Below are 22916 nucleotides of genomic sequence, written 5' to 3'. Positions count from 1 at the left end.
GTGTGGACTGATCATCATCTAGACACTAGTCTTCTCCACCACCATCGAATCGCCCTTCTGACCGTGCACTATGTCCAATGATGTACAAATAGAGATCCTTGTCATTTTAAGATTTTTTTTAAATGTTAAAAATAAGTCATCGTCATAGTTACTAGCATTTCAAAAAGAAATGTATGCACCTAAAATTGGATGCCTTAGTGGTTATGAGAAGTAAAGTGGTTATTTTAAAGTAAAATGGAAAGCGGACCAGGACTAGGAGTCAGGAAGCTTGAATATTGCACCAACTGCCCTCCTCCAACAGAAGGCCGTGGGGACATGGACATCTGATGCGTTTCAAGCCTTGTTCAGAGGTGAAAATAGAGCTGAGGTTTTCTAAGGCCCAGCTTCTCGTCCTTAGGCATCAAACACATATAAGATTGGCTTTCTAAAGACCCACCCAGGGGGGCTACCTCCTTCCCCAGGTAGCCGTGAGGATCCAATGAGATTCTGAAAAAGCAGAGTTCCTGGCGTCCCAGCACACAACTGGGACTTTGTGAACATTTCTGATTTTCCTTTAAATAAGTGCATTAACTTTAGTTACCTCTGCTTTTTTGTCTCTAAGTAGATGTGGATATTTTACTCAAGGACTAGTGATGAGAGTTGAAGATCTTGGCATAGGTTTTGTCCAAGAAAATAAAATAGCTGTTTTGTGTTTGTAATTCTGTAGAATTTCCAGCCCCATTCTGAGTAACTGGAACATTCAAAGGCAGGGTGACTGTCCAATAGGAAGAGGACTTCAAAAAGTTGATGGAAAAATGGAAAGAAAGTTAGTGGGATGTTTCCACAAACTTTTTGGAGCCGGTGCTTAGATATGTTGTTCTTCACTGACGATTGTCCCTTGCCTTACTTCAGCTGCAGCACATTGTGAGCGATGAGATCTGTGTGCAGGTGACAGACCTTTACCTGTCAGAGAACAGTAACGGGGCCACTGGAGGCCAGCTGAGCACACAGACTTCAAGGAACCTTCTGGAGTCAACATATCAGAGGAAGGCCGAGCAGCTCATGTCTGATGAGAATTGCTTTAAGGTGAGAACTGCAGGTGCCAGTGTAAGTAGTTAGACTTGGGCTGGTCACTCATGAGTCAAAAACCAGGCTGCTTTGACCCAGCAAGACCACTCTGGAACTCAGTGAGTTCCTAATGAGCCCATCGAGGAAATGCCAAAAATTCAGCATGGTGGATGGCACGGTCCCCATGGACCACCCGCGCCCCCGCCCCCGCCCCCCACCTCGCCTTGAACAAAACAGTTTTATGGTTTTTTAAAAATTTGTGTTCTTTTTTCTCTAAACGTTATTTCATATTATGATGCTTTTTAATAGCTATTTAATACTTTAAAAGGTGTGCTGGTGGTACAGTGGGGCTTAAGAGCTGGGTGGCTGATGGAAGGGGTTATGGTTTGGAGCCACCAGCCTCTCCCGGGGAAAGCTGTGGCCGTCTGCTCCCCTCAAGATGTCAGCCTCGATCGAGAACTCGCGGAGCAGTGCCTCTGAATTGACTCGGCGATAGTGGGTTTGGCTTTTGGTTTAGTGCTATTATTTTATAAAGAATCATACTTATATTATTGAATCTTCAGGGTCTTTCTAGTTGATTAGAAAAGCAAATACCAACAGCCTAGCTGTCCAACCCAACATGGAACTGAATAGATGGCAGCCTATATTGTAACTACCGGGTGGCATATTTGTAATCAATAGAAATTATTCATTGTAAAAATGCTGAAATGGAACTCTACAAAAGTGTGTGTCCCCTGATTGCAGCTGTGTAATAAATGGGCACAATGAACAGAGCCTGTGTGTATTTACATGTTAAGAACAGGGGTAGGTGCCTCAGAGCAAGATCTGTCGTTGGCAGAGCAGAACCCTAAGCTGAGTACCTCCCCGGGTATGTTCCATGTGCCCTAATGATCTACGTTTTCATCAAGTTCTTCCGTGAGGAACTCATCACTTGTGCCTTTTTCTAATTTAGAACCAGAGAACTGGAAATGAGTTTTCTACATCAGTCTCAAACCTGACCTTCAAGTATCAGTCACTAAGGGATTTCCAACCCAGAAGATATTTCCTAAACTCTACATAGTTTTAAATCTTCACATGCTTGATTGGAGTTCACGGTGTATTTCATTTTCCGCTGAGTGAACTTGTAGTGCCCACCACAGTGAGTTACCGTGTAATTGAATCGTACGGATAGCTAAAGGGCTCTGAAGGGATGAATATTATTACCTGCACATAAGAGTAATTAACAGAGTAATAGCAGCAAAGGCTTAGGGACGAGAAAAGCTGAGCCTCCTGAGTGGTTTTTGTCTTTTACAGTGTTTGACATAGCAGGTGGAATTCAGACAGCCCTTCAGAAAGTCCCGTCTTGCCCTCCTGCCTGCCGTCTCAGCAGCAAGGAGCCGCAGGGTGAACGCATTGCTAGTCTCTCAGCTCTGAGATGGAGAGTCGTGTGTGGTCACGATCATTTTGAGTTATTTTATGTAAAATACGGCCGACTTTTGCCTCTGCCCATGTGTTGCTTTTAAATATGTATTTTGTAAATCACACAAACATTAGCCATACTAGAATTTCTGGTTTCAAATGCAATTGACGGCACTGCAGTCAATCTTAAAAAGTGTTTGTATTTTTAGGTCCTTGTCCCGACCATGTTTAATATTACGTGTAGTCTTTACCATGGTGCACCCACAGTGGCTGTTGTTTTCCACATAGTAATGGCATACCTTTTTTTGCTAGACTATAGACTTAATTGTCTCTTATGCATTACATTTAAGAAAAGTGAGCAAGCATTGACATTTTATGGTTATGGCTATAGAGAGGGACTTCTGCAAGTTCCCCGGAATATTCTGTCTTTTCCTTCCACTTTTTCAGGAAGCCCCCTGTCTCTGCCCTTTCTGATGAACAAATGACTTGTTCTTTAAAGCATGCTTATTTTCATCCATCTGGGAGATGGGGGAGCCTCTGCGTTTTATTTTGCTGGTTGCAAGATGGGTTGAACTTTGGGCTTTTTTGGCACTGGCCTCTCATGGTCTTGAGTGTGTTTCTCCCCCTCATCTCTTCAGTTGTAAGAAAGAAAAACTTGCCCCTCCAGAAATTAGACTGTTCTTCTATTTAACACCGTGGTTTTATTCACAGCTTGTGTTCATCCAGAGCCAAGACAAGGTTCAGTTGACTATTGAGCTTCTGGACACGGAAGAGGAGAACTCGGATGACCCTGTGGAAGCAGAGGTAGGGCAGGCAGATTGGGCCGAGCAGTCTCTGCCCAGCCACCCCTCTCCTGGAAGGCTACGGCACCCTTTTTACTGGCCTAGGTGAAGCCAGGCATTGCTGACCTCAGAGTAGACAGGGCACAGTGCTTTCAGAGTCGGATCTGCTGGGTCATGTAAATGAGGCTCGGGCTGAAGATGTGATGTTGGGGGATAGAGAGGAAGGCTTGCTTAGGGGAATATAGTGATTGAATCCCTCCCCACCCCCGCCTTTAAGATATGCCAGAAATTCAGATTTTAATGTGAAAGAGACTGATTGTGATTGTCAAATATTTGCCACTGTACTGCTTTGTTTTTAAATAGAAGCTCACTGTGGGGAAAGAAAGCTTGTTAGCTTCTACTCATTGAGGCTTCTGAGAAGAGGAGATGCCTTAGGACTTGCTATCTAGTGATGAAATTGTTCATCTCTGCTAATAACAAGCAAGAACAAAGCCATGACAGACAGGGATTTTGTGTTTTTGAAATACATCGATTTTGGCATTTTGGTCATAAGATTTGTTTGGGCCACCTGAAGAAGCCAGAGTCTGGTTTTTTGTTTTTCCGCCTCACCTATCCCCATTTTGTGTCTGTAACCCTAGCGCTGGTCAGACTACGTGGAGCGTTACATGAACTCTGATACTACCTCTCCTGAGCTCCGTGAGCATCTGGCACAGAAACCAGTGTTTCTCCCAAGGTGAGTGACCATTGCGCACGCGTGCAGTTGAGGAATGGGCAGTTACATGGCACTTGGATTTTCAGCTCTCTTGATTCATTTGCTCTTCTAAGGGTGCTAGCTCATTCAAGGTTTGTGTGGCTTTACCTGGAGTGTGTGTGTCTAAGCATCATAGAACACATCGTATGATCCCATTTTTCAGGGGGAGGTGGGTGTCTCAAAACACTTGCAGCTGGTGAGTGCATGTGTAAATAGACAAAGGGCTAACAGTGGAGACTTCGGCCACCTCAAATGGGATTTGGAGAATTAAGACAAGACTGACTAGGAGGGTCTACTTTATGAGTGTCTGTGATGAAGTGTCTTTAATTAAGGAAGCCCTGGGACAGTGTGTGTCCGACTGAAATGTGACACGTACTGTGGAGGCGCAGGGTCATGGGAACGGGGAGTCATGGGGTCTGCAGCTGGGCCGGGTCTCATCCTGCTCTTTAGGAATCTGCGGCGCATTCGCAAGTGTCAGCGTGGCCGAGAACAGCAGGAGAAGGAGGGGAAGGACGGCAACAGTAAGAAGACCATGGAGAACGTGGAGAGCCTGGACAAGCTGGAGTGCAGGTTCAAGCTCAATTCCTACAAGATGGTGTATGTGATCAAGTCCGAGGACTACATGTATCGAAGGACCGCCCTGCTCCGGGCACACCAGGTGAGACCCACCAACTGGGATTTCTCTGTGTGTCTCCCTCCCCAGCCAGGCCCAGACCCACCCCAGAATCCTTTTGAGTGTTTCTCTTCTTTCATGAAAAGTGTTCTTGGAGCTGAGAATTTTTTGGTCAGCAGGTAAATTTACCTTGTGGTATAGCTACTCCCAGAATTTACATCTCTAGTTGGACTGGTTGTTTGCATGAACTGGGCCTGTTCTCCCATTGTATCTTACTTGTGAACCCTTCCTGGGGCAGTTGCATGTCAGGCATTGTGTTGGGCCCTGGGACTACGAATACTAAAAAGAGCTAACAGGTCATGTAAGAAGCACTAAGCAAGGAAACTGCCCAGGTGAAACGACCTAGGGTGCCTGGCATGTGGGCCCAGCTTTCTTAGGAGAGAAGGCTCTGAGGAGGTGATGCCAGGGGCCTGAATGAGGGCAAGAAGCCAGGCTCTGAACAGCTGGCAGAGGTGCTTTCCAGGCAAAAGAAACAGCAAGTGGGGCGGCTGGACGTGTCTGAGCAGTGTTGTTCAGACATTGTGGAGCTGGGGTTGTTTTATCATCACGAAGCATGGCTGCCTCACACTGAGAACCATGGCCCAGCCAAGCTGACACCCAGCCTTGACCATCGTAACATCCCCTCTCAGCATTCATTGTTGCCAGATGTGTATCAGTGCACAGGACAGGTTTTGGGGGGGTCATTAACTGAGGAGTAGGTTAACAGGGAAACCAGGGTCAGTTAGGATGGAGAGGCGGCAGAGGCTCGTTTCGGCCTTTGTGCTAGATGCTCAGTGGACTACTGTCAGAAGAGTGGCTAGAACTTGGGGTTCAGTGTTGAAGAGCAGAGTGCGTTCACAAAGCTGCTCTTGTTGAGTGCCCTGGGCTGTCAGGGTGGCCATGGAACCGTGGTTAACACAGAGTTGTCAGCAGTTGGGGTGAGGGTTAGGAGAATGACACTGAAGGTGATGCCCAGGTCTGTTACAGCTTTTGCTTTAGGGAGTGGGTAGTGTGTGGGGGGGAGTACATTTGCTGATACGAAGTTACCAGGCTTGGGGGACAGACACTGAATTCTGAACTAGGTGAGTGTGAGAGGACTGCACAGGGTTCAAGCGAGATGGTGGGTGGGCTTGGCAGTGTACTTCTCAGGGTGTTGCGTGCATCAGCTCTATGGTGGGGTGTGGGGTTTCTGATTCGTATCCTTTGAGGGAATGGAACCCTCACCTGGTCATCTTTGTGTCCCCTCCCCTGTTATATGTGGACACCAATGTGGACTGGATGTATCGGTGGGGACACCAACATCCATTGAAGATCTGTCGGGCCTGGCATTCTGCTGGGCAGGGGGCGGCACTAACATGAAAGGGAGAGTGGGTGGTGATGCCCTTTCCATGCACTTGAGTGAGCCCTGGGGGTGCCATGGTTAAAGTGCTTAGCTGCCAGCCCAAAGGTCATGATCCAAACCGCACCAGCAGTTCCTGGGAGAAGGAAGTGACTGAAGATCGGCAGCTGGTCTCCTAGGAGTCAGCATGGCAGCAGCTGGTGCGGTTTTTCTTGTTTGGGGGTCTTTGCACTCTCCCACCTAGAAGTGGGTGGCTGCACTGACAGAAGTAACACCAGCCGAGGCTCCTTGTGTCCTCTCAGTTGCCCTTTGCTGTAACTCCCGTGGTAGCCGAGACGAGCCCACCTCTGCCCTGTGCTCCTTTAGCAGAAAAGGGGGCTTTGTGCCGGGCTCTTTGCTCAAGTTTTTCTTTCTTCTGTTCTGCAGTCCCATGAGCGGGTAAGCAAGCGGCTCCACCAGCGGTTCCAGGCCTGGGTAGATCAATGGACCAAGGAGCACGTGCCCCGGGAAATGGCAGCAGAGACCAGCAAGTGGCTCATGGGTGAGGGGCTGGAGGGCCTGGTGCCCTGCACCACCACGTGTGACACAGAGACTCTGCATTTTGTGAGCATCAACAAGTATCGTGTCAAATACGGCACAGTGTTCAAAGCCCCGTAACTGCACAGCTACAGCAGAAACCTGAGGGGGGAGCGTGTGGGGGGGGGCACGTGCCCTCGAGTGCGCTGGAGAAACAAGGAAGATGCCTTTCAAGCCTCACTGGGCCTCTGGGACATGGCCACCTGACGTGTGTGGCTGGTGCAACCTGGTACCCAGTAGGCTGCCTATAAGGAACATGGATACCTTAATGTTGGAGTTGGAACTTTTCCTAAGGGGTTTGGGCCACTGGCTGCCCTGGAGGGAAGAAGGATAGCACTGTGCAAGCACAGACCTGCCGCTGGCTTGCAGACACCAGCGGGTGAAGACGGAGTCTCCCGTGGCCTGACCTTCAGTGAGGGAACCCACGGGAGTGCATTCACAAAACAGACGGGAAGGACTTAAGGCTTAGATGGATTGTCACTGATGGTCACAGCTCCCGCCCCTTCCCCCCAATAGGAAAGACAAAACAAAACTGGATTTTTAATATCCCACCCCCGCCACTCAGATGTAGGTCCCCCACTAGGTTTTATCTGGGACCCGCATTTTGGGCTTTGAGGTTGATCATCTTGTGGATTTGATTTCTGATGAATCCTTTGCTGCCCACCCTTCTATCTCTGGTTCTCAACCTCAAGTTCCCATCAGTCCTTTTCCGCTCCCGTGGAACTGTTTTGTACCTGCTTGTCCACTAGTCTACCCTAGTGCCAGCACCAGCTTTACACACTGACATGCGTGTGCACGCACACACACTTTTAACTTTTTTTTGTAAATACTGTACATACTGTCAATTTTTTATTAAAAGAAATATGCTTTGATGTGCTAGCATAACTGCTCTAGCTTCTTGTGTACCATAGTACTATGTGGCTTCAGATTTAGTACCTATGAACAGATGTACAAGACATTTATCACACTTTTTACCAAAGGGAGTTACCGTTGTAGTACTTTTGTGTAAAATTTGTCTTTGTCCCTCTCACCCCAACTTTTTTTTTAATGTAAATAAATAAAGCTTGGTTCTTAAGGAATACATTCTCAGCCCAAGTCCCTTGTCCTCGCCAGAGAACGACTGGGAAGCAAGGATTTGGGCTTCCTCTTCTCAGCCCAGGGTCAAGGCAGGATTTTTGCTTTAAATTATAGTTAACAGTTACTTGGACTCACCCAAATCAAGAGATTCCAGATTTTTAAAACGGCATACTTCATTCTTTTAGTACTCCTACCCCCTCAATCCCTTTGTTCAACTGTTGGGAAAATCCTTTATATTTGGGTGAGTTGTCGAGCTATACATAGTTTGTATTTCTATATATTTTTTCTTATCACTGAGAGTAGGAGTGAACATCTTAAATACCAAACCAGTATTTGAAACAAGTGTGTAAAAGGTGTGTGCTATAAATGGGAGGTTTGATACATTTCATTAGCTAACTGCAAATGAGATCTCTATTTTTAACGACATGACTCTAGACGGGCAGATATTTCACACAAACACTGAGGGTTTTAATGTGCTCAGCCTGGACTTTCTCAACACAGACCTGCTGGAACCCTTCCCAGGGCTCTGGTGGACGTTTCTCCAGCAACCATTGCCTGAGTCGGAGTTGTATAGTCACTAACAGTGTTGTGTTTTTTTGTTTGCTTTTTAATTAAAAAATCCCAAACCACACCCACTGCCTTCAAGTTGATTCCAATGCTCAGTTGACCCTATAGACAAGAGTAGAACTCCCCCCGCCCCTCTTCCCTGTAGGGTTTCCAAAGCTGTAACTCTCTGGGAGCAGACTGCCACACAAATCTTTCTCCAGCAAAGTCTCCCCACCGCCCATATAATGTATGCTATGCCCCTGGACTCTGAAAACCTGCGGCCGGCTCTACAGGCTTGAGGGTTTTTTGTTCTCACGTAAGCAGACAGGAGACTAACCCCAAGAGCGTCTGGTGACAAAGAGACCCAGCCAGGTGGGAGGTTACCAACAGGGATGGAGTAAGGAGTGCTAATCTTCCAAGTTTTCCCAGCAATCACTCAACTGCCCACCTCTCAGCCTTCTAGTATTATGTTGACCTGGGAAGTTGTTGGGGGCTGGCCAAGACAGCACCAGTAGTGATTCCCCTGGGATGCCATGTCTAGAACCCCTACCAGTGGGTCTTCTTGCGACAAGGCCAGTGAAGAGTACCCCATCCTGCCAGTGTAACCAATAGAAAGGGGGGCCTCCTGCAACCAGGGGTTCCGCAGGGAGCAGTTCACCCCTCCTACAACCAGACTGAGCTCCAAGCTCTACACCCTGCCTGTATTGTAGCAGAGCTCCTTGCCTGCACATTTTGAATTCTGTGAAGTCACCTGCCCATGTGGTTTGCATTTGAAATGTGCCCTTGATTTGGTCAGTATTTACCTTGAAATTACCAGGGCTGGTGGTGTGCATGTTTCTCTCGAATGGTTGTAAACAAGGACTCCTGGGCAAGTCCCAGAGGAACAAAAGCTGCCCGTGGACCACCGTACTGCCCAGCGTTGCGTTCGTCAGCGCTCCTGTAAAATGCATTCTATTGGGATCCCGAATTCTGTGACCGATGTGCCTTCTCAAGTCAAAACCTAGAGTTTCTGGCGATGAGCAATAAAACAGCGTGCAATCGAGAAAGCCGAGATTATTTGCCAAGTCTGGTTAGCTGGCGAGCACTCGTCCCCTGGCAGCACCAGGGCTGGGCTGCGGTGGGGCGGAGGTTCCCCTTGGCTGCTGGAGCAGCCAGGCTCCCCCAGAGTGCTGAATGGGCCCCAGGTCCACTGTCGGGGGCCTGAACTTCCAGCTTCCCGTTTTAAACGATAACGAGCAACTAGCCCCGAAGCCAGAGCCTTTACCTTGCGGCCACCGCCTCCTCCCCGCCCAAGTTCAAAGTTAGGAGCGGCTGGGCTTCCGGGATTCGTTGGTGTCCCAAGGAAAGCTGCCCGGGCTGGAAGGCGCTCGTCGGCCTCCGGAACCTTTCCGTGCAGGCCGTCGGCCGCGCCGCCGCGCCCCGGGCCTTCCGGGGAGAGCACGGCGATGGCGGCGGCGCCGGCTCTCAAGCACTGGCGCACCACGCTGGAGCGGGTGGAGAAGTTCGTGTCGCCGCTGTATTTCACCGACTGCAACCTCCGCGGCAGGTGCGCCCCCAGCCCGCGCGCCTGCTCTCCCCTTCCTGGGGGGAACGCAAACTACCGCCACCGGGGCCGCGGGGTAAAGTGCCCGCTGGGCACTGGGCCGAGCCCCGGAGGGGGGGGCCGCGGACGCGAGTCCTCAACTGCTGGCCGGCCCGCGGGCGGGAAGGCGGCGGCTCCGAGCGCGCGCGCGCGCGCTCACCGGCCCCCCTCGCACAGACTCTACAGGGACAGCTGCCCCGTGGCCGCGCTCGCCTGCTTCCTGACACCCGAGAGACTTCCCTACCAGCAGGCCATCCAGCAGCACTTCCGCCCGGCGCAGGTCGGCGAGCGCTTCGGACCCACGTGGGTAATGCCCAGAGGGTGGGCGGGACGGATAGGGCGACTCCCCCATCCTTTGCTTGGGGTCCCAGCCCTTCAGAAGGAGACAGAGCAGCACCCTCTTCTGGAAACAGCTCCCCGCTCCCTCGGCGTCTTCAAGGAGGTGATGTCTTGCTTTTCCTCCTGACATCTTTCGAAAGAGCGATCTCAGGTCCTTGCTGCCTCCGTTGCACCAGAACCCAGAGCACCTGGTCTTTTTTTAAATGCAGGTGGCTTGAAGAAGATCGGAAGTCGAAGGAAGTGTGTCAACCCGACAGGGAGACAGCTTTGACTTCTAAGCCTGTCTTGGCGCGCTCTCTTGTAGATGGTGGACCTGTTGGTTCCGGGTGGAGCTGACCATCCCAGAGGCATGGGTGGGGCAGGAAGTTCACCTTCGCTGGGAAAGTAATGGTGAAGGCCTGGTGTGGCGTGACGGAGAACCTGTCCAGGTGAGGAGCCCTGTCTTAAGAGCAGCTAAGACCACATATTATTAACCCCGGTCTCTGGAGAAGCCACAGTTGAGTGACCCTGCCTGCTGGGCAGTGTCCGAATTTCAGGGCTGGGGCAGTTGCTGCTTGAGCACCCCTATGACTGATTCCACCACATGGCCGTTGAGTGGGAGGTCGTGATCTCCATGTAATTCATACCACACCAACAGTGCATGAAGTCGACCACCTTCCCAATCGGACTTAAATGCCATTATTAATCAAGTATACTGATCATCATCGTTACAGCAGCTCCGTTTATCTCCCTCTCCTAGGTGCCAAGCAAGTGACTGCAGACCATATCACTTTCCAGCTTTTAACAAACATTTCTTTTTTTCTTTTTGCATTTGTTTTTGTTTTGCATAGACTACATACTTGTAAGAGACCTTTCTCAAACAGCCCTGGCTGGTATCAAGTGACATTTTTAAGAACTTCTCAATGTAAGGCACCCTGGTGGCATAGTGGGTTATAGTTGAGTTGCTAACTGCAAGGTCAGCAGTTCAAACCCACCACCTGCTCAGTAGGATGACGAGCCAGGCTGTTAACCACAAAGCCAGCAGATCAAAACCATCAGGTGCTCCACTGGAGAAAGACGAGGCTTTCCACTCCTCTAAACAGTTACTGTCTCAGAAACCTATAGGGGCAGTTATACCCTGCCATATAGGGTCCCCATGAATGGAAATCTCTTGATGGCAGTGAGTTGGTATTTTTGTTTGTTTGTTTGTTTGTTTGTTTTTGGCAAAGATTTACAGCCTCAGAAACCCAAAGAGGCGGTTCTACCCTGTCCAGTGAGTTACCGTGAATCTGAACCAGCCAGATGGTAGTGAGTTTGGTTTTGGACTTTTCCCCTAATTAATGTCACGACCCCTTTGGGGGTCAAACGACCCTTTCACAGGGGTCACCTAAGACCATCTGAAAACACTTATTTCCCATGGTCTTAGGAACCGAGACACCGCTCCTCTAGCTGTCTCCAGGTGGGTCCGCCCAGGTGCAGATACGCCCACATACTGTTTCCCATGCTACATCATGCTTCAAGACAAAATTTATTTGTAACTAGAAATAAATATTTCACAATATACAATTACATATTGTTTTTGTGATTCATCACTATGCTTTAATTATGTTCAATTTGTAACAATGAAAATACATCCTGCCTATCAAATATTTACATTATGATTCCTAACAGTAGCAAAATGAGAGTTATGAAGTAGTGATGAAAATAAAGTTAGGGTGGGGGGGTCACCACAAGATGAGGTATGGAAGGGTCGCGGCATTAGGAAGGCTGAGAACCGCTGCTCTACATAGAAGTAGTGTGCTTTGTGTATACAGCCAACCATGTGCGGCTTAATCCTGAGAACCTGGCAGTCTTTAAGTCAATTTACAGATTAAGAAGCACAAGTGTATAGAGGATAGTTTACTTGCCCAAATCCATACAGCTGCCGTTCCCTGCTAGACCAACCTTCAAGCTTAACTTTCTCACCACTTGGCATTTCTCATCAGACACAGCTTACGGCTCTGGTTCTTGTGCTGAAAGAGAGCAGAGTCTTCTGTGTTCAGCAGGTGTCTTCCGTTAGGCCCAATCACGCAGTGGGGGTGTGGTTGAGAGTGAGGCAAGCCTGGCCCTGAATTCATGCAGCTCCCTTTGAGCTGTTTACTTAGGAGTGCAGACACTTTGCGGATCCACATACTGGAATCTAGACCTCCTACCCAGGACACCCAATAAGATGGGGGGGGGGGGTTTGTTTGTTTTTTAAACTGCTACAAGCAGGTGTCATGTGGTCAGCGTGGCATTGACTGCCAGCAGGGGGCACCTGCTACCCAAACCGCTGCCATCAACTCGATTCCTGATTTGTCAGTCTTGGCTCTTCCTTGGGGGTGGTGCTGGTGGGGTGGTGGGGGGGAGGAAGATACCCAAAACTGGGACTGGGTGGAGGGAACTGGCCTCCTTGGACTGAGGGTTCATCTTATGCCAAAACCCTCCTCCACTCCCCACCAGGGTTTGACCAAAGAGGGGGAGAAGACCAGCTATGTCCTGGCTGACAAGCTTGGGGAAGGAGACCCCCGGAGGTGAGTGATCCTCTGTGTCCTGTGGGCCAGATCTCAGAGACCCCACTCCCTCACCCCTCCAGCGCAGCCATCCTCAAATACTATCATCTAGTTTGCCCAGTCCTGGGAGGCCGAGGTCAGACACGCCCCTCCCTCCAGCTGCAGCGGGTCAAACATCAATGCCCCGCCCGCCGCACTCTGCTTCCCCACGAGTGTTCGAGTGTTCGTTGCTGCGGCCATCTCCTGGATCAAGGAGGCTCAGTGCATCGGAATCTGGGGTCCAAAGGATGCGCTCCACTGCTCGCTTGTCTCTCATGGGTAGTGTGATCCCCCTTCCTGCCCCTGAGGTGGCTCCTTTTGTCGCTGAATCCTACCCTCTGCATCCACCTCCTTGCACCCGGCCCACCAGGAAAAGGTCGTCTGGCTGCTTGTGGTCAATGCAGAAGAGTGCAGAGAAAGTCGCTCCCCTTATCCCGCTCACTGCGCGTGTGGCCACCGTGAGCACCCCCTCCAGCCTGGCGGGGTTTCTTCCACGCCTGGATTTTACTGGTTGAGATGGTGTTAGCTTGATACTTCCCATCGGCTGTGTCATTCCTTATTAACTGGGTGTCTGGCTGCACCACAAAAGGTCCTCTTGGTCATTGCACGGTTGTGTGCCCCTGGCCCCTGACAGCACAGTGGTAGACACTGTGTCACTGTGGAACAGGAGGGCTCTGACGAGAATACTGGGAGATTCATTTGGGCCTCAGCACCCTGAGGAGAGGCGCGTGGTGGTGGTCGTGGTGGGCGGGGGTGCTTCACTAAAGAAGTCATGCTTCTGCCTGTGCCCTTGTTGAGCACATCAAGCATAAGCCCTATGCTGCCTGCCCTGCAGTGGCTGGTGGGCCTGAGCCCTGGTGATCTTTGGGCAGGTGGCCCAAACACACCTTTAGGACGCAGGAAGTGTCAAAGGCCACAAGAACCGCTGCCAGTGGATTCTGACTCAGTGAGCCTACAGGACCGAGGAGAACCGGCCCAGGTCTTCCAGGCTGCCCCCCGCCTTTCTCCTGTGGTGGGTGCCAACCACGGACGCTCTGCTGTGCCGCCAGACTTGGGCGGTGCTTTGCTAAGTCAGCTTTGGCAACAAAAGGCTAAAGAGCAGGGCAGGGCAGCAGTTCCAAATGTGGCTACTGATTGGCCCCGACGACTCCCAGCAGGACATGGGTTTGGTCTGGCCTTTCCACCACGGTCCACTGACCTTCTCTCTCACGTGTTTCTCCGGGCAGCAAATCCTGGCAGTCAGTGGCTCGCTCTCCTGCAGCCCCCAGGGTCTTGGCTGGTCCCTTGTAGCCTCAGGCCACCTCTCACCCTCGTAGCCTAACCCTCTATGTGGAAGTGGCCTGCAATGGGCTCCTGGGGGCCGGGAAGGGGAGCATGATCGCAGCCCCGGATCCTGAGAAGATGTTTGAGCTGACGCGGGCAGATCTGGCCGTATTCCACCAAGCCGCCTACAGGCTCCTGCTGGACCTGGAGCTGCTGCTGGGTATTGCCAAGGTACCGGGCTCACCCCCAGCACCCAGAGCCCTGTTCTAGGACTCAGAATCCAAACCAGAAAGTTCTTCCTGCCTGTCCCAGTGTGCAGAGGTTTCCCTACGCGCAGAGAGCAGGGTCGGACAGCCGGGGGAGGTGGGGGGCAATGGGGGCAAAGGCTCAGAGGTTGGTCTGGAAGAACGAACCCCCGGGAGGGAGATCAGCTAGGGCCTGATTTCCAAGGCTCCAGCTGCTCAAGGGCTCGGGAGGGGGAGTAAAGGTGGAACCCCACCACAGGGCCTCGGGCAAGATGAGCAGCGCAGCTTCCAGGCCCTGCACACGGCCAACCAGATGGTGAACGTGTGCGACCCTGCCCGGCCCGAGACTTTCCCAGCGGCCGAGGTCTTGGCCTCCAGGTTCTTTGGGCAGCGTGGAGGTGACAGCCAGCACACTATCCACGCCATCGGACACTGCCACATTGATACAGGTAGGGCCGCAGGTTGGGGACACTGGCAACGAGCTCTGACATTCACGAGAGCCTGTGCCAGACGACCCGGAGGGTAGGGTGACAGAGACCAGGGGTCGCCGTCAGGCAGCTGCAGTGGGTGGTGGAGGACGGGGCGATGCCAGAGAGCCTTTTAAAGGCAGAATGATACGGGGTTCATTGAGATGGGGGCTCAAACATAGGGGGAGCTCTCCAGTGGGCCGGGGATCGAGTTCGGTTTTGATCTAATGAGCGTGTATCCAAGAGTGTCCAGGGAAATGCACATGTTTAACAAGCTCCCCACGGTGCTGATTCTGAGCCTTCGCCCAAGAGCTTTCTCTGCGGTGCCAAGACGGGGGTCGGCCGGCATGGCCAGCCAGGAGGAGGCTGGCTGAGGGGTCCAGAGAGGCCACAGGGCCTCCCACAGGATGACCGACCCAGGCGGCTCCCTCTTGCAGTGCCCTGCCCCTGTCCCTGGACAATGCATCAATGTGCAGGCAGCAGGAAGGGATGGGGTGGGGGTAGATTGCTGCGACCTCACAGGCGACCTCACAGGGTCTTTCTTCTCTGGGGGTGCCTGGGCCTCCAATTCCTGAGCTGTGTTGAGCCGGTAGCCCTGCGCCCCCATCCCTGTCCTTGCCTCCCCATTACAGGAGGGGGTTAAGGTAACAGCTCAGCACGGTGCCACCAGTCTGCAACGCATGCGGGCCTGGCACAGCAGATCCAGGGCTGGCTGGGGTGCCTGCAGGAACGGGTGGGGGCTAGAGCTCAGAGCTCGGGGCCTTCCTGTGTTGCCCACCCCCACCCCCCTTGTCTAGCCTGGCTTTGGCCCTTCAAGGAGACCGTGCGGAAGTGTGCCCGCAGCTGGGTGACCGCGGTGCAGCTCATGGAGCAGAACCCCGCCTTCGTCTTCGCGTGCTCCCAGGTCAGCCGGCCTGGGGCCTGGAACGCTCCTCGCCCTCAGCCTCTCGCCTGCCCCAGATGCGGAGCAGGCCACCCCTCCTGCCCCAGCGCTGGCTCCCTCTGGCCCACAGGCGCAGCAGCTGGAGTGGGTGAAGAGCCACTACCCTGGCCTGTACACCCGGCTGCAGGAGTGCGCCTGCCGGGGGCAGTTTGTGCCCGTGGGGGGCACCTGGGTGGAGATGGTGAGTGCTGCTCCCTGTTCTCCCCTCAGTAGCCCCTCGGGATCTGGGACACCAAGGGGGTGGGGTGTTCCGCACGGACCCCACGGGGCGAACAGACAGTGGGGCGGGCAGATATGCTTCTCTCGGCTCTGACACCCCCCCACCCCCACCCCTGCTGCCAGGACGGGAACCTCCCCAGCGGGGAGTCCATGGTGAGGCAGTTCCTACAGGGCCAGAACTTCTTTCTGCAGGAGTTTGGGAAGGTGTGCTCTGAGGTAGGCCTGCATGTGGGCGCAGTGGTGTGCAGAAGGGCTGAAGGAAGCTGCCCCCGCCCCCAGAGCCCTGCTCCCATCCCCCAGTCCCCCAGAGCCCCTCTCCCCACAGTTCTGGCTGCCAGACACATTTGGCTACTCAGCACAGCTCCCCCAGATCATGCGTGGCTTCGGCATCAGGCGTTTCCTGACTCAGAAGCTGAGCTGGAACCTGGTGAACACCTTCCCGGTGCGCAGGCATGGCCTGGGTACCCGTGGGCAGGGGCAGGACGGGGTCAGGAAGGGCCAGCTCTGACCCTGGCCTCTGTCCTCCCTGCTGGGGCAGCACCACACCTTCTTTTGGGAGGGGCTGGACGGCTCCCGTGTGCTGGCCCACTTCCCACCAGGCGACTCCTACGGGATGCAGGGCAGCGTGGAGGAGGTAAGGGGCATCCATTGACCAGGTTGAAGAGGGCTGTGCCCATCCTGGGCAGACTACATTGGCCTGTCTCTACCTGACCAGGTGCTAAAGACAGTGAGCAACAACCGGGACAAGGGGCGGACCAACCACAGTGCCTTCCTCTTCGGCTTTGGGGACGGGGGTGGTGGCCCCACCCAGACCATGGTGGACCGTTTGAAGCGCCTGTGCAACACAGACGGGCTGCCCAGGTCAGCCTGGACAGCAGTTCACACGGGCTGCCCCTTGGGTCCTGCCTCCAGCCCTTCCTCCTGCTCACGGACCGATCCCAACCCTCCCATGGGACCAAGTCCTGCTCCATACCTGGGCCTCCAAACTTCCACCGTGGGTGGCATGGGAGCCAAAGCCAAAGGTGGGGGACAGGGGCATGAGCCCCCGGGAAAGCCACTGCTGCCCAGGGGCCCAGACCTGGGAGCTCCTCTGCTGGGGCCGGGTTGTAGGTGTGTGCTGAGGGAGAGGGAGAATAGGCCCATGCCTCCTCAGAGTACAGCTGTCTTCTCCGGGCCGACTCTTCTCTGCGCTGGAGAGCGACGCCGGGCAGCTGTGCACGTGGGTCGGGGAGCTCTTCTTGGAGCTGCACAACGGCACCTACACCACCCACGCGCAGGTCAGGGCAGGCGCCAAGCCGGCTGGGCACAGGGTGGGCCGTGGGGCCGGGGAAGAGGCTTGTGTACCCTGGGCTGCAGGATCTTGGAGGAGCTGGGGCTGAGGGGCCTTGAGTTCTCCCCCAGAGGCTTTCTCCAGGAAGCTCTGGGAAGCCATGTTGGCTGTTGGGAGGTGCCCCCAGACTGGCTTCTCCCTCGCTGACCCAGGTCAAGAAGGGGAATCGGGAGTGCGAGAGGGTCCTGCATGATGTGGAGCTGCTGAGCAGCCTGGCCCTGGCTCACAGCACGCACTTCCTGTACCCCGCCGAGCAGCTGCGGCGCCTCTGGAGGTCAGTGCACCCTGCCCTGCCCTGCTGCCCTATCGGCCGCCCTCCCAGGACGTCGGTGCTACCCCCCTGCTCTTGCCTCTGCAGGCTCCTGCTTCTGAATCAGTTCCATGATGTGGTGCCCGGAAGCTGCATCCAGCTGGTGGTGGAAGATGCCATGAGCCACTACGAAGGTGAGGCTGGGAGGGACCCTAGGAGATCAACCCAGACCCACAGCCCGACCCGACCAGCCAGTCTCTTCGCAGACATCCGCTCCCAGGGCAGCAGCCTGCTCAGCACTGCCGCGGCAGCCCTGTGTGCCGGGGAGCCAGGTCCGGAGGGCCTCCTCCTCGTCAATACCCTGCCCTGGACTCGCACCGAAGTGCTGGCCCTGCCCCGGGCCGGCGGGGCCCACAGCCTAGGTAGGTGCCAGGAAGGTGGGGGCTTAGGGGTGGGGGGGCACCTCTCACTGCCCTGAGCAAGGCTCCAGGAAGGTCCAGGCGGCTGCACTGACCCCAGGTCTCCCCTCCAGCACTGGTGACGGTGCCCAGCATGGGCTTCGCTCCTGCTCCCACTCCTACTTCCCAGCAGCCCCTGCTGCCCCAGCAACCTGTGGTCGTAGTGCAGGAGGTGAGTCCCTGCAGGACCCCATTAGGTGGGGGCTGGCTGGTCTGCTCCCCAATGACATGGGCCTTTGAGCCCCGGCCTGTGGGAAAGGTGGGCTGGGCTGGTTGTGAGAAGCCCCTGCAGGCTTAGTCTCAGCCTCTCCCACCAAGACGGACGGTTCTGTGACTCTGGACAACAGCATCATCCGAGTGAGGCTGGACCCGACTGGCCGCCTGACGTCCCTGGTCCTGCTAGCCTCTGGCAGGTAGGTGCCAGCTTCCCTTGCCCTTCCCAATGCTGGGCAGACTCCGCCCCCATCTCCTGGCCACAGCCCTGCCACAGCAGCTCCGCCCTTGGCCCCGGGCTGGGCCCCACGCACAGAGGCAGGTCAAGCAGGGAGGCCTCTTGCTCTGCCCCTCGCAGCAGGGAGAGCCAGGTCAGCCAGGGGTAAGCCAGTCCCTGTGTCCTTCCAGGGAGGCCATCGCTGAGGGTGCCGTGGGGAACCAGTTTGTCCTCTTTGACGATGTGCCCCTGTACTGGGATGCGTGGGACGTCATGGACTACCACCTGGAGACACGGTGCGGGCCGGGCAGCAGGGTTGGGGCCACCAGCTGACCAGGACTCCCAGCCCTCCCTGACTCAGTACCTCCCACCCTGTCCCACAGGAAGCCCGTGCTGGGCCAGCCGGGGACCCTGGCAGTGGGCACAGAGGGGGGCCTGCAGGGCAGTGCCTGGTTCCTGCTACAGCTCAGCCCCCACAGCCGGCTCAGCCAGGAGGTGGTGCTGGACATTGGGTGTCCCTATGTCCGCTTCCACACCGAGGTATTAGCCAGGCAGGGGGCGGGGTCTTCAGGCGGCTGGTGGGAGGTGGCACGCACTAGGCTTCACAGGTCCCCACCCTCCCCCACCTGCAGGTGCACTGGCAGGAGAACCACAAGTTCCTGAAGGTGGAGTTCCCTGCCCGTGTTCGCAGCCCACAGGCCACCTATGAGATCCAGTTTGGCCACCTGCAGCGGCCCACCCACTACAACACCTCCTGGGACTGGGCTCGCTTTGAGGTGTGACTGGCCGGACTGTGTGGATGGTGACGGTGGGAAGGAGGAGGAGGAGGGATTGACCGCACTCATGCGGACTTTTTAATGCTCACGCTCCGCGGTGGGTGTGCCCGGTCAATCCCCGTACCACAGATGCAGAACGCGGGGTGGGCGAGGTTCCCAGGGGCCCTCGCTCGCGTCTCCCCCACCCCCCGCAGTGAGATGCTGAAGGACACTGGCCATGACAGCGCGGGGGGGTCTGCCCGCCAGGTGTGGGCCCACCGCTGGATGGACCTGTCCGAGTGCGGCTTCGGGCTGGCGCTGCTCAACGACTCCAAGTACGGCGCCTCGGTGCGGGGCAACACCCTCAGCCTCTCGCTGTGAGTGGGGGCCCTCCCCCGCACCCGGGCGGGCTGCCCCCACCGGAGCCCCAGCCGCTGCAACCTCTTCCCACCCCCATCTGCCGCCCCAGCTTGAGAGCCCCGAAGGCCCCCGACGCCACGGCTGACATGGGACGCCACGAGTTCACCTACGCCCTGATGCCGCACAAGGGTGAGTGCGGGGCTGTGTCCGCGGGTGGGTCCCAGCAGCCACACCTCCCGACCCCCATTTTCTGCTCGCACCCCAGGCTCCTTCCAGGATGCGGGCGTCATCCGCGCTGCCTACAACCTCAACTTTCCCCTGCTGGCGCTGCCAGCCCCCGGCCCGGCCCCGGCGGCCCCCTGGAGCGCCTTCTCGCTGTCCACGCCCGCGGTCATCCTGGAGACGGTCAAGCAGGCACGGGGAGTGGCCTCAGCCTGGGGTGGGGTAAAGCCTGTGCACGATCCGCCCATCACAGCCTTTACCCCACCCCACCCCAGGCTGAGGCCACTCCCCGGAGCCGCACGCTGGTGCTGAGGCTGTACGAGGCGCACGGCAGCCACGTGGACTGCTGGCTGCAGACGGCGCTGCCAGTTCAGGAGGCAGCCCTGTGAGTGGGGCACCGACCGGGGAGCGGGGGCTGGAGGCCGGCCCTTTGAGAGGGGCAAGGGCGGCCTCATAGCCCCTCCTGTTGTTCTCCAGCTGCGACCTCCTGGAGAAGCGGGACCCAGCCGGCCACCTGGCCCTGAGCAACAACCGCCTGAAGCTCACCTTCTCTCCCTTCCAAGTGCAGTCCCTGCTGCTGGTGCTGCAGCCCCCCATGGACTGAACCCCGCGAGGGGGACCTCCCTCTGTGCTCCCTACAATAAACCTGCTACCACGGCCCTGCTGGCAGCCCTGCGCCCTGGCCCGCCCTGGAGTGTGAAGGAGAAGGGCTTGGCCCTAGCATGAAGGGTAGGGACATGGCCAAAGTGTGGCTGGGAGGGCAGCTTCGGGGTTGCAGCGACGACAGGTTACAGACCAGGAGATGGCAGTGCCGCACCAGTGTTGGGAGCAGGGAAGAGGCCAGGAAGGTGGGTTCTGCTAGTCGGGTGTGGACACTGAGGAGTCCAGGATTGGAAGGGGAGCAGGGTTAGGTTCCCTCTGTTAAGGAGGTGGCCTCCATGGTCAGGGCTAACAAGGCAGCTCAAGAAGTTCCTGGAAGTTTAACTTTACTTATCTTTAAAAACCACGTTTTCACGGAGGCTTAAGAATGGGGAGAGTGAGGGTGCAGTTCAAAACATCACCCTTGTGCAGTGCCCAGCTTCTAAGAAGCCGGACAGGCCCCAGCCAGATCCAGGGCTAGGCAGCAGGGAGGGGAGACCCAAAGCAAGGGGGCTCCTGCTAAGAAGCTGAGGTGCCCTGCTGCTCTCCGGGCTCGGGCCTGGTCCTCTGCACTCTGCGGCCTCTGCGGCGTGGGCCTGGTGGGGGTGGGCAGTGAGATGGGCAGTTCAGACCATCCATCCCATGGCCATCCCACCCTCTCCTGGGGGAGAGCCTCCCTCCCAGAGGTGAGTGCTGAGGAAGTCCACCTGAGGCTGCTGGTTGCATGGCCCTCCTTGTCCTCTTGGGGGCAGTGGGAGCTTCCAGGTCCTGGGGTGCAGGCTGCTTGGGAAGGGTTCTCTGTGCTCTTCGTGCCTTGGAAGGGGTCTGGCTTGGAGGTGGAGGGTCCTGAGTAGAGAAAACAGGTCCCCGGGCAGCTCAGAAAGGAGTTCTGAGGTTGGTTAAGGGGCATCCGCCTCCCCTTTGTCAGCAAGCATGCCGGAGAGAGTGCAGGGGAGCAGGCAGACGAGGGGCACACCTCCTTTCCGTCCTCAGTGTCCGGCTGGGTTTCCCTGGGTTTCTTGGCACGAGCCTTATGCCCTGCAGGACACCCATGCTGGTCAGAGGCTGAGGGCCCCAGCTCCCTTCCTCTAGCCCCTCTGTCCCAGCCGCTCCAGGGCTGCATGCAGGTGGGCATGGAGAAGGGTGGTCATGGCAGGTGTCCCACTCTGAGCCCTGTACATTCGTAAGGGCAGCTTACCTTTGGGCACAAGCGGTCCAGGGTCCCCCTAATATGGAATGGAGGGAATTCAGGAGTCACTGGGCGGTGCTGGAGGCCTGGGGACCCTCGCAGGGCAGCCCTGTGACATCTGCAAGGGGCAAGGCCTTCTGCCCTCCACCAGTGGGAACTCAACCTCTCAGTAGCCCCTCCAGGGAGAGACCCCAGCTCCCGCCCTGCTGTGCCCCCAGGTCTCTACCCCTCACCCCATCAGATTCCCTGGAGCCGGTCTACCACTGTGAGCAGTGGGGCCCCACCTGGAACCAGATGGTACGGCCATGCCTGTCACGCAGGGAGCGCATGCCTGGAACGCTGTAGCATCGCAGCCAGGCTCGAAAGGCGGCGAAGTCCTGCTCCCCACTCTCCGCCCCGTAGCCTTTGCCCCCTGTGGGACAGAGAACCCAGGCGGAGCTCAGGGAGCAGACTCCCAGCCTGGGAAGAAGGGGAGCCGGGCAAGCCTGGCCCAAGCCTCAGCTACACGCTGATGCGCAGAGCCAGGCTCAGAGGCTCTCCCTCTCCCAGCTGTGTGACTCGAGGCTGTAACGTCCCCCATCCTGGAGTAGGGCTGTTTGGAGGGTACCCACACCTGAGAAGTGGGGCGGTCCCGTCCACTTGTAACCACTGAGACTACAGCTTCCCGCTTCCCAGCAGGGAACTGGGCCCCGGTCAAGGCAGCCAGTGCCCACACAGAGTATATGCCCAGACCAATGCAATTGGCCATCCTTGCCCTGCCCAGGCCTCACCCAGCTGGACCACTTCCTTGGGCACAGAGTGGCACAGTTCCAGCAGGTCCGGGTTCTGCAGCTTGTCCTTGATCTTCTTGCTCAGTGTCAGCTCTGGGCTCTGAAGCAGGGGCAGGGCCAGGCTCTCAGCGTGGGCAGAGCTGCTCCCCCACAACCTGAGGGACACTTTGTCACACACACAGAGCAAAGGGGTGCACAACGCCCAGATCTTAGAAAGCGCCCACCGGCCTGAGGTCACAGGTGGTCACGGCAAAGCAAAGCTGGAGGCACCAACGTGGCCCCTCCCCTGGCGGCCTACGTGCTGACACGCCTGGGCCAGCACACTTGTGTCCAGGCCTCGCTGTACCCACCGGCCTTCGCTGCTTCAGGGCCTCCATCACTGTGCGGGCCTTCTCAAAGGGGGGTATCTTCAGCCTGAAGGGTGGGAAACGGAGCCACATTGAGCAGGGGGCTGTGGGCACACCCTAGCCCGTGCCCAGGGCCCACCCCACTGACCGGTGCAGGATCTCGGCCCGAAGGTAGTTGCCAATGCCATTGAAGAACCTCTGGTCCAGGAGGGCCTCGCAGATGGGCCGGTCAAAGATCTTGTCCTCCAGGTGCTGCAGCACGTTCTCCCTGAGGGGACACCCAGCCCTGCTCTGGTCTCTGGTTCTCCCCGGTGCTCGCGCCAGCAGGAGCAAGCAAGCCACACTACTGATTCCAGCTGCAACTCGGGCGGGCAGTGTGATGAGAGATGAC

At 55.9% G+C, this 22916-nt stretch overlaps 3 protein-coding genes across 11 annotated transcripts in view; 2 read left to right on the top strand and 1 right to left on the bottom strand.

Moving 5' to 3' along the window:
* Window positions 1–8253, top strand: part of SIN3A (SIN3 transcription regulator family member A) — a 63828-nt gene extending 55575 nt beyond the window's left edge. The window contains exons 16-20 of the mRNA XM_004712048.2: window positions 892–1065; window positions 3157–3249; window positions 3866–3960; window positions 4429–4636; window positions 6396–8253. Coding sequence (XP_004712105.1) covers window positions 892–1065; window positions 3157–3249; window positions 3866–3960; window positions 4429–4636; window positions 6396–6626 — 801 coding nt within the window. The 3' untranslated portion in view covers window positions 6627–8253. The remainder of the gene's footprint in view (window positions 1–891; window positions 1066–3156; window positions 3250–3865; window positions 3961–4428; window positions 4637–6395) is intronic.
* Window positions 8254–9613: 1360 nt separating this feature from the next.
* On the top strand, window positions 9614–20239 carry MAN2C1 (mannosidase alpha class 2C member 1). 4 transcript variants are annotated; one of them, XM_004712047.4, is made up of 26 exons: window positions 9614–9714; window positions 9928–10053; window positions 10394–10517; window positions 12550–12620; window positions 13955–14132; window positions 14406–14595; window positions 15411–15517; window positions 15627–15737; window positions 15899–15991; window positions 16101–16217; window positions 16314–16409; window positions 16491–16636; window positions 16929–17052; window positions 17258–17379; window positions 17464–17549; window positions 17622–17777; window positions 17888–17985; window positions 18132–18226; window positions 18435–18539; window positions 18627–18783; window positions 18876–19019; window positions 19266–19375; window positions 19468–19547; window positions 19624–19772; window positions 19856–19965; window positions 20058–20239. In XM_004712047.4, exons 1-26 carry the CDS (start codon window positions 9614–9616, stop codon window positions 20182–20184), a joined length of 3123 nt encoding a protein of 1040 aa, XP_004712104.1. In that variant the 3' UTR covers window positions 20185–20239. The 4 variants fall into 4 exon arrangements, with proteins under 4 accessions (XP_004712104.1, XP_045141639.1, XP_045141640.1 ...); XM_045285704.1 differs by having other exon boundaries at window positions 17875–17985; window positions 18106–18226; XM_045285705.1 differs by lacking the exons at window positions 16101–16217; window positions 16314–16409 and having other exon boundaries at window positions 17875–17985; window positions 18106–18226.
* A 310-nt stretch (window positions 20240–20549) lies between these two features.
* NEIL1 (nei like DNA glycosylase 1) overlaps window positions 20550–22916 on the bottom strand; it is a 5631-nt gene continuing 3264 nt past the window's right edge. For 4 of the 6 annotated variants that reach the window (XM_045285712.1, XM_045285709.1, XM_045285707.1 and 1 more), the window contains 7 exons: window positions 22674–22793; window positions 22529–22592; window positions 22179–22278; window positions 21693–21820; window positions 21418–21445; window positions 20927–21065; window positions 20550–20815 (listed from right to left, as the gene is read on the bottom strand). In XM_045285712.1, the coding sequence (XP_045141647.1) occupies window positions 20662–20815; window positions 20927–21065; window positions 21418–21445; window positions 21693–21820; window positions 22179–22278; window positions 22529–22592; window positions 22674–22793 (733 nt within the window). In that variant the 3' untranslated portion in view covers window positions 20550–20661. Of the gene's footprint in view, window positions 20816–20926; window positions 21066–21195; window positions 21258–21417; window positions 21446–21692; window positions 21821–22178; window positions 22279–22528; window positions 22593–22673; window positions 22794–22916 lie in introns of all 6 variants that reach the window. The other 2 variants (XM_004712046.2, XM_045285710.1) reach the window with 1 other exon arrangement.

This window comes from Echinops telfairi, unplaced genomic scaffold, assembly GCF_000313985.2.
Source record: "Echinops telfairi isolate 266 unplaced genomic scaffold, ASM31398v2 ScPeMD7_7475;HRSCAF=8513, whole genome shotgun sequence".
Lineage (NCBI taxonomy): Eukaryota > Metazoa > Chordata > Mammalia > Afrosoricida > Tenrecidae > Echinops > Echinops telfairi.
Note: the sequence above shows the minus strand (reverse complement) of the source record. Positions and strands in the feature narration are given on the sequence as shown.

Coding starts and splice junctions, on each gene's coding strand:
- MAN2C1 (XM_045285704.1), top strand. CDS start 9,614: ATGGCGGCGGCGCCGGCTCTCAAGCACTGGCGCACCACGCTGGAGCGG. Junction 17,550..17,621: donor TGCCATGAGCCACTACGAAG/GTGAGGCTGGGA, acceptor GTCTCTTCGCAG/ACATCCGCTCCCAGGGCAGC. Junction 18,784..18,875: donor ATGTCCGCTTCCACACCGAG/GTATTAGCCAGG, acceptor CCCCACCTGCAG/GTGCACTGGCAGGAGAACCA.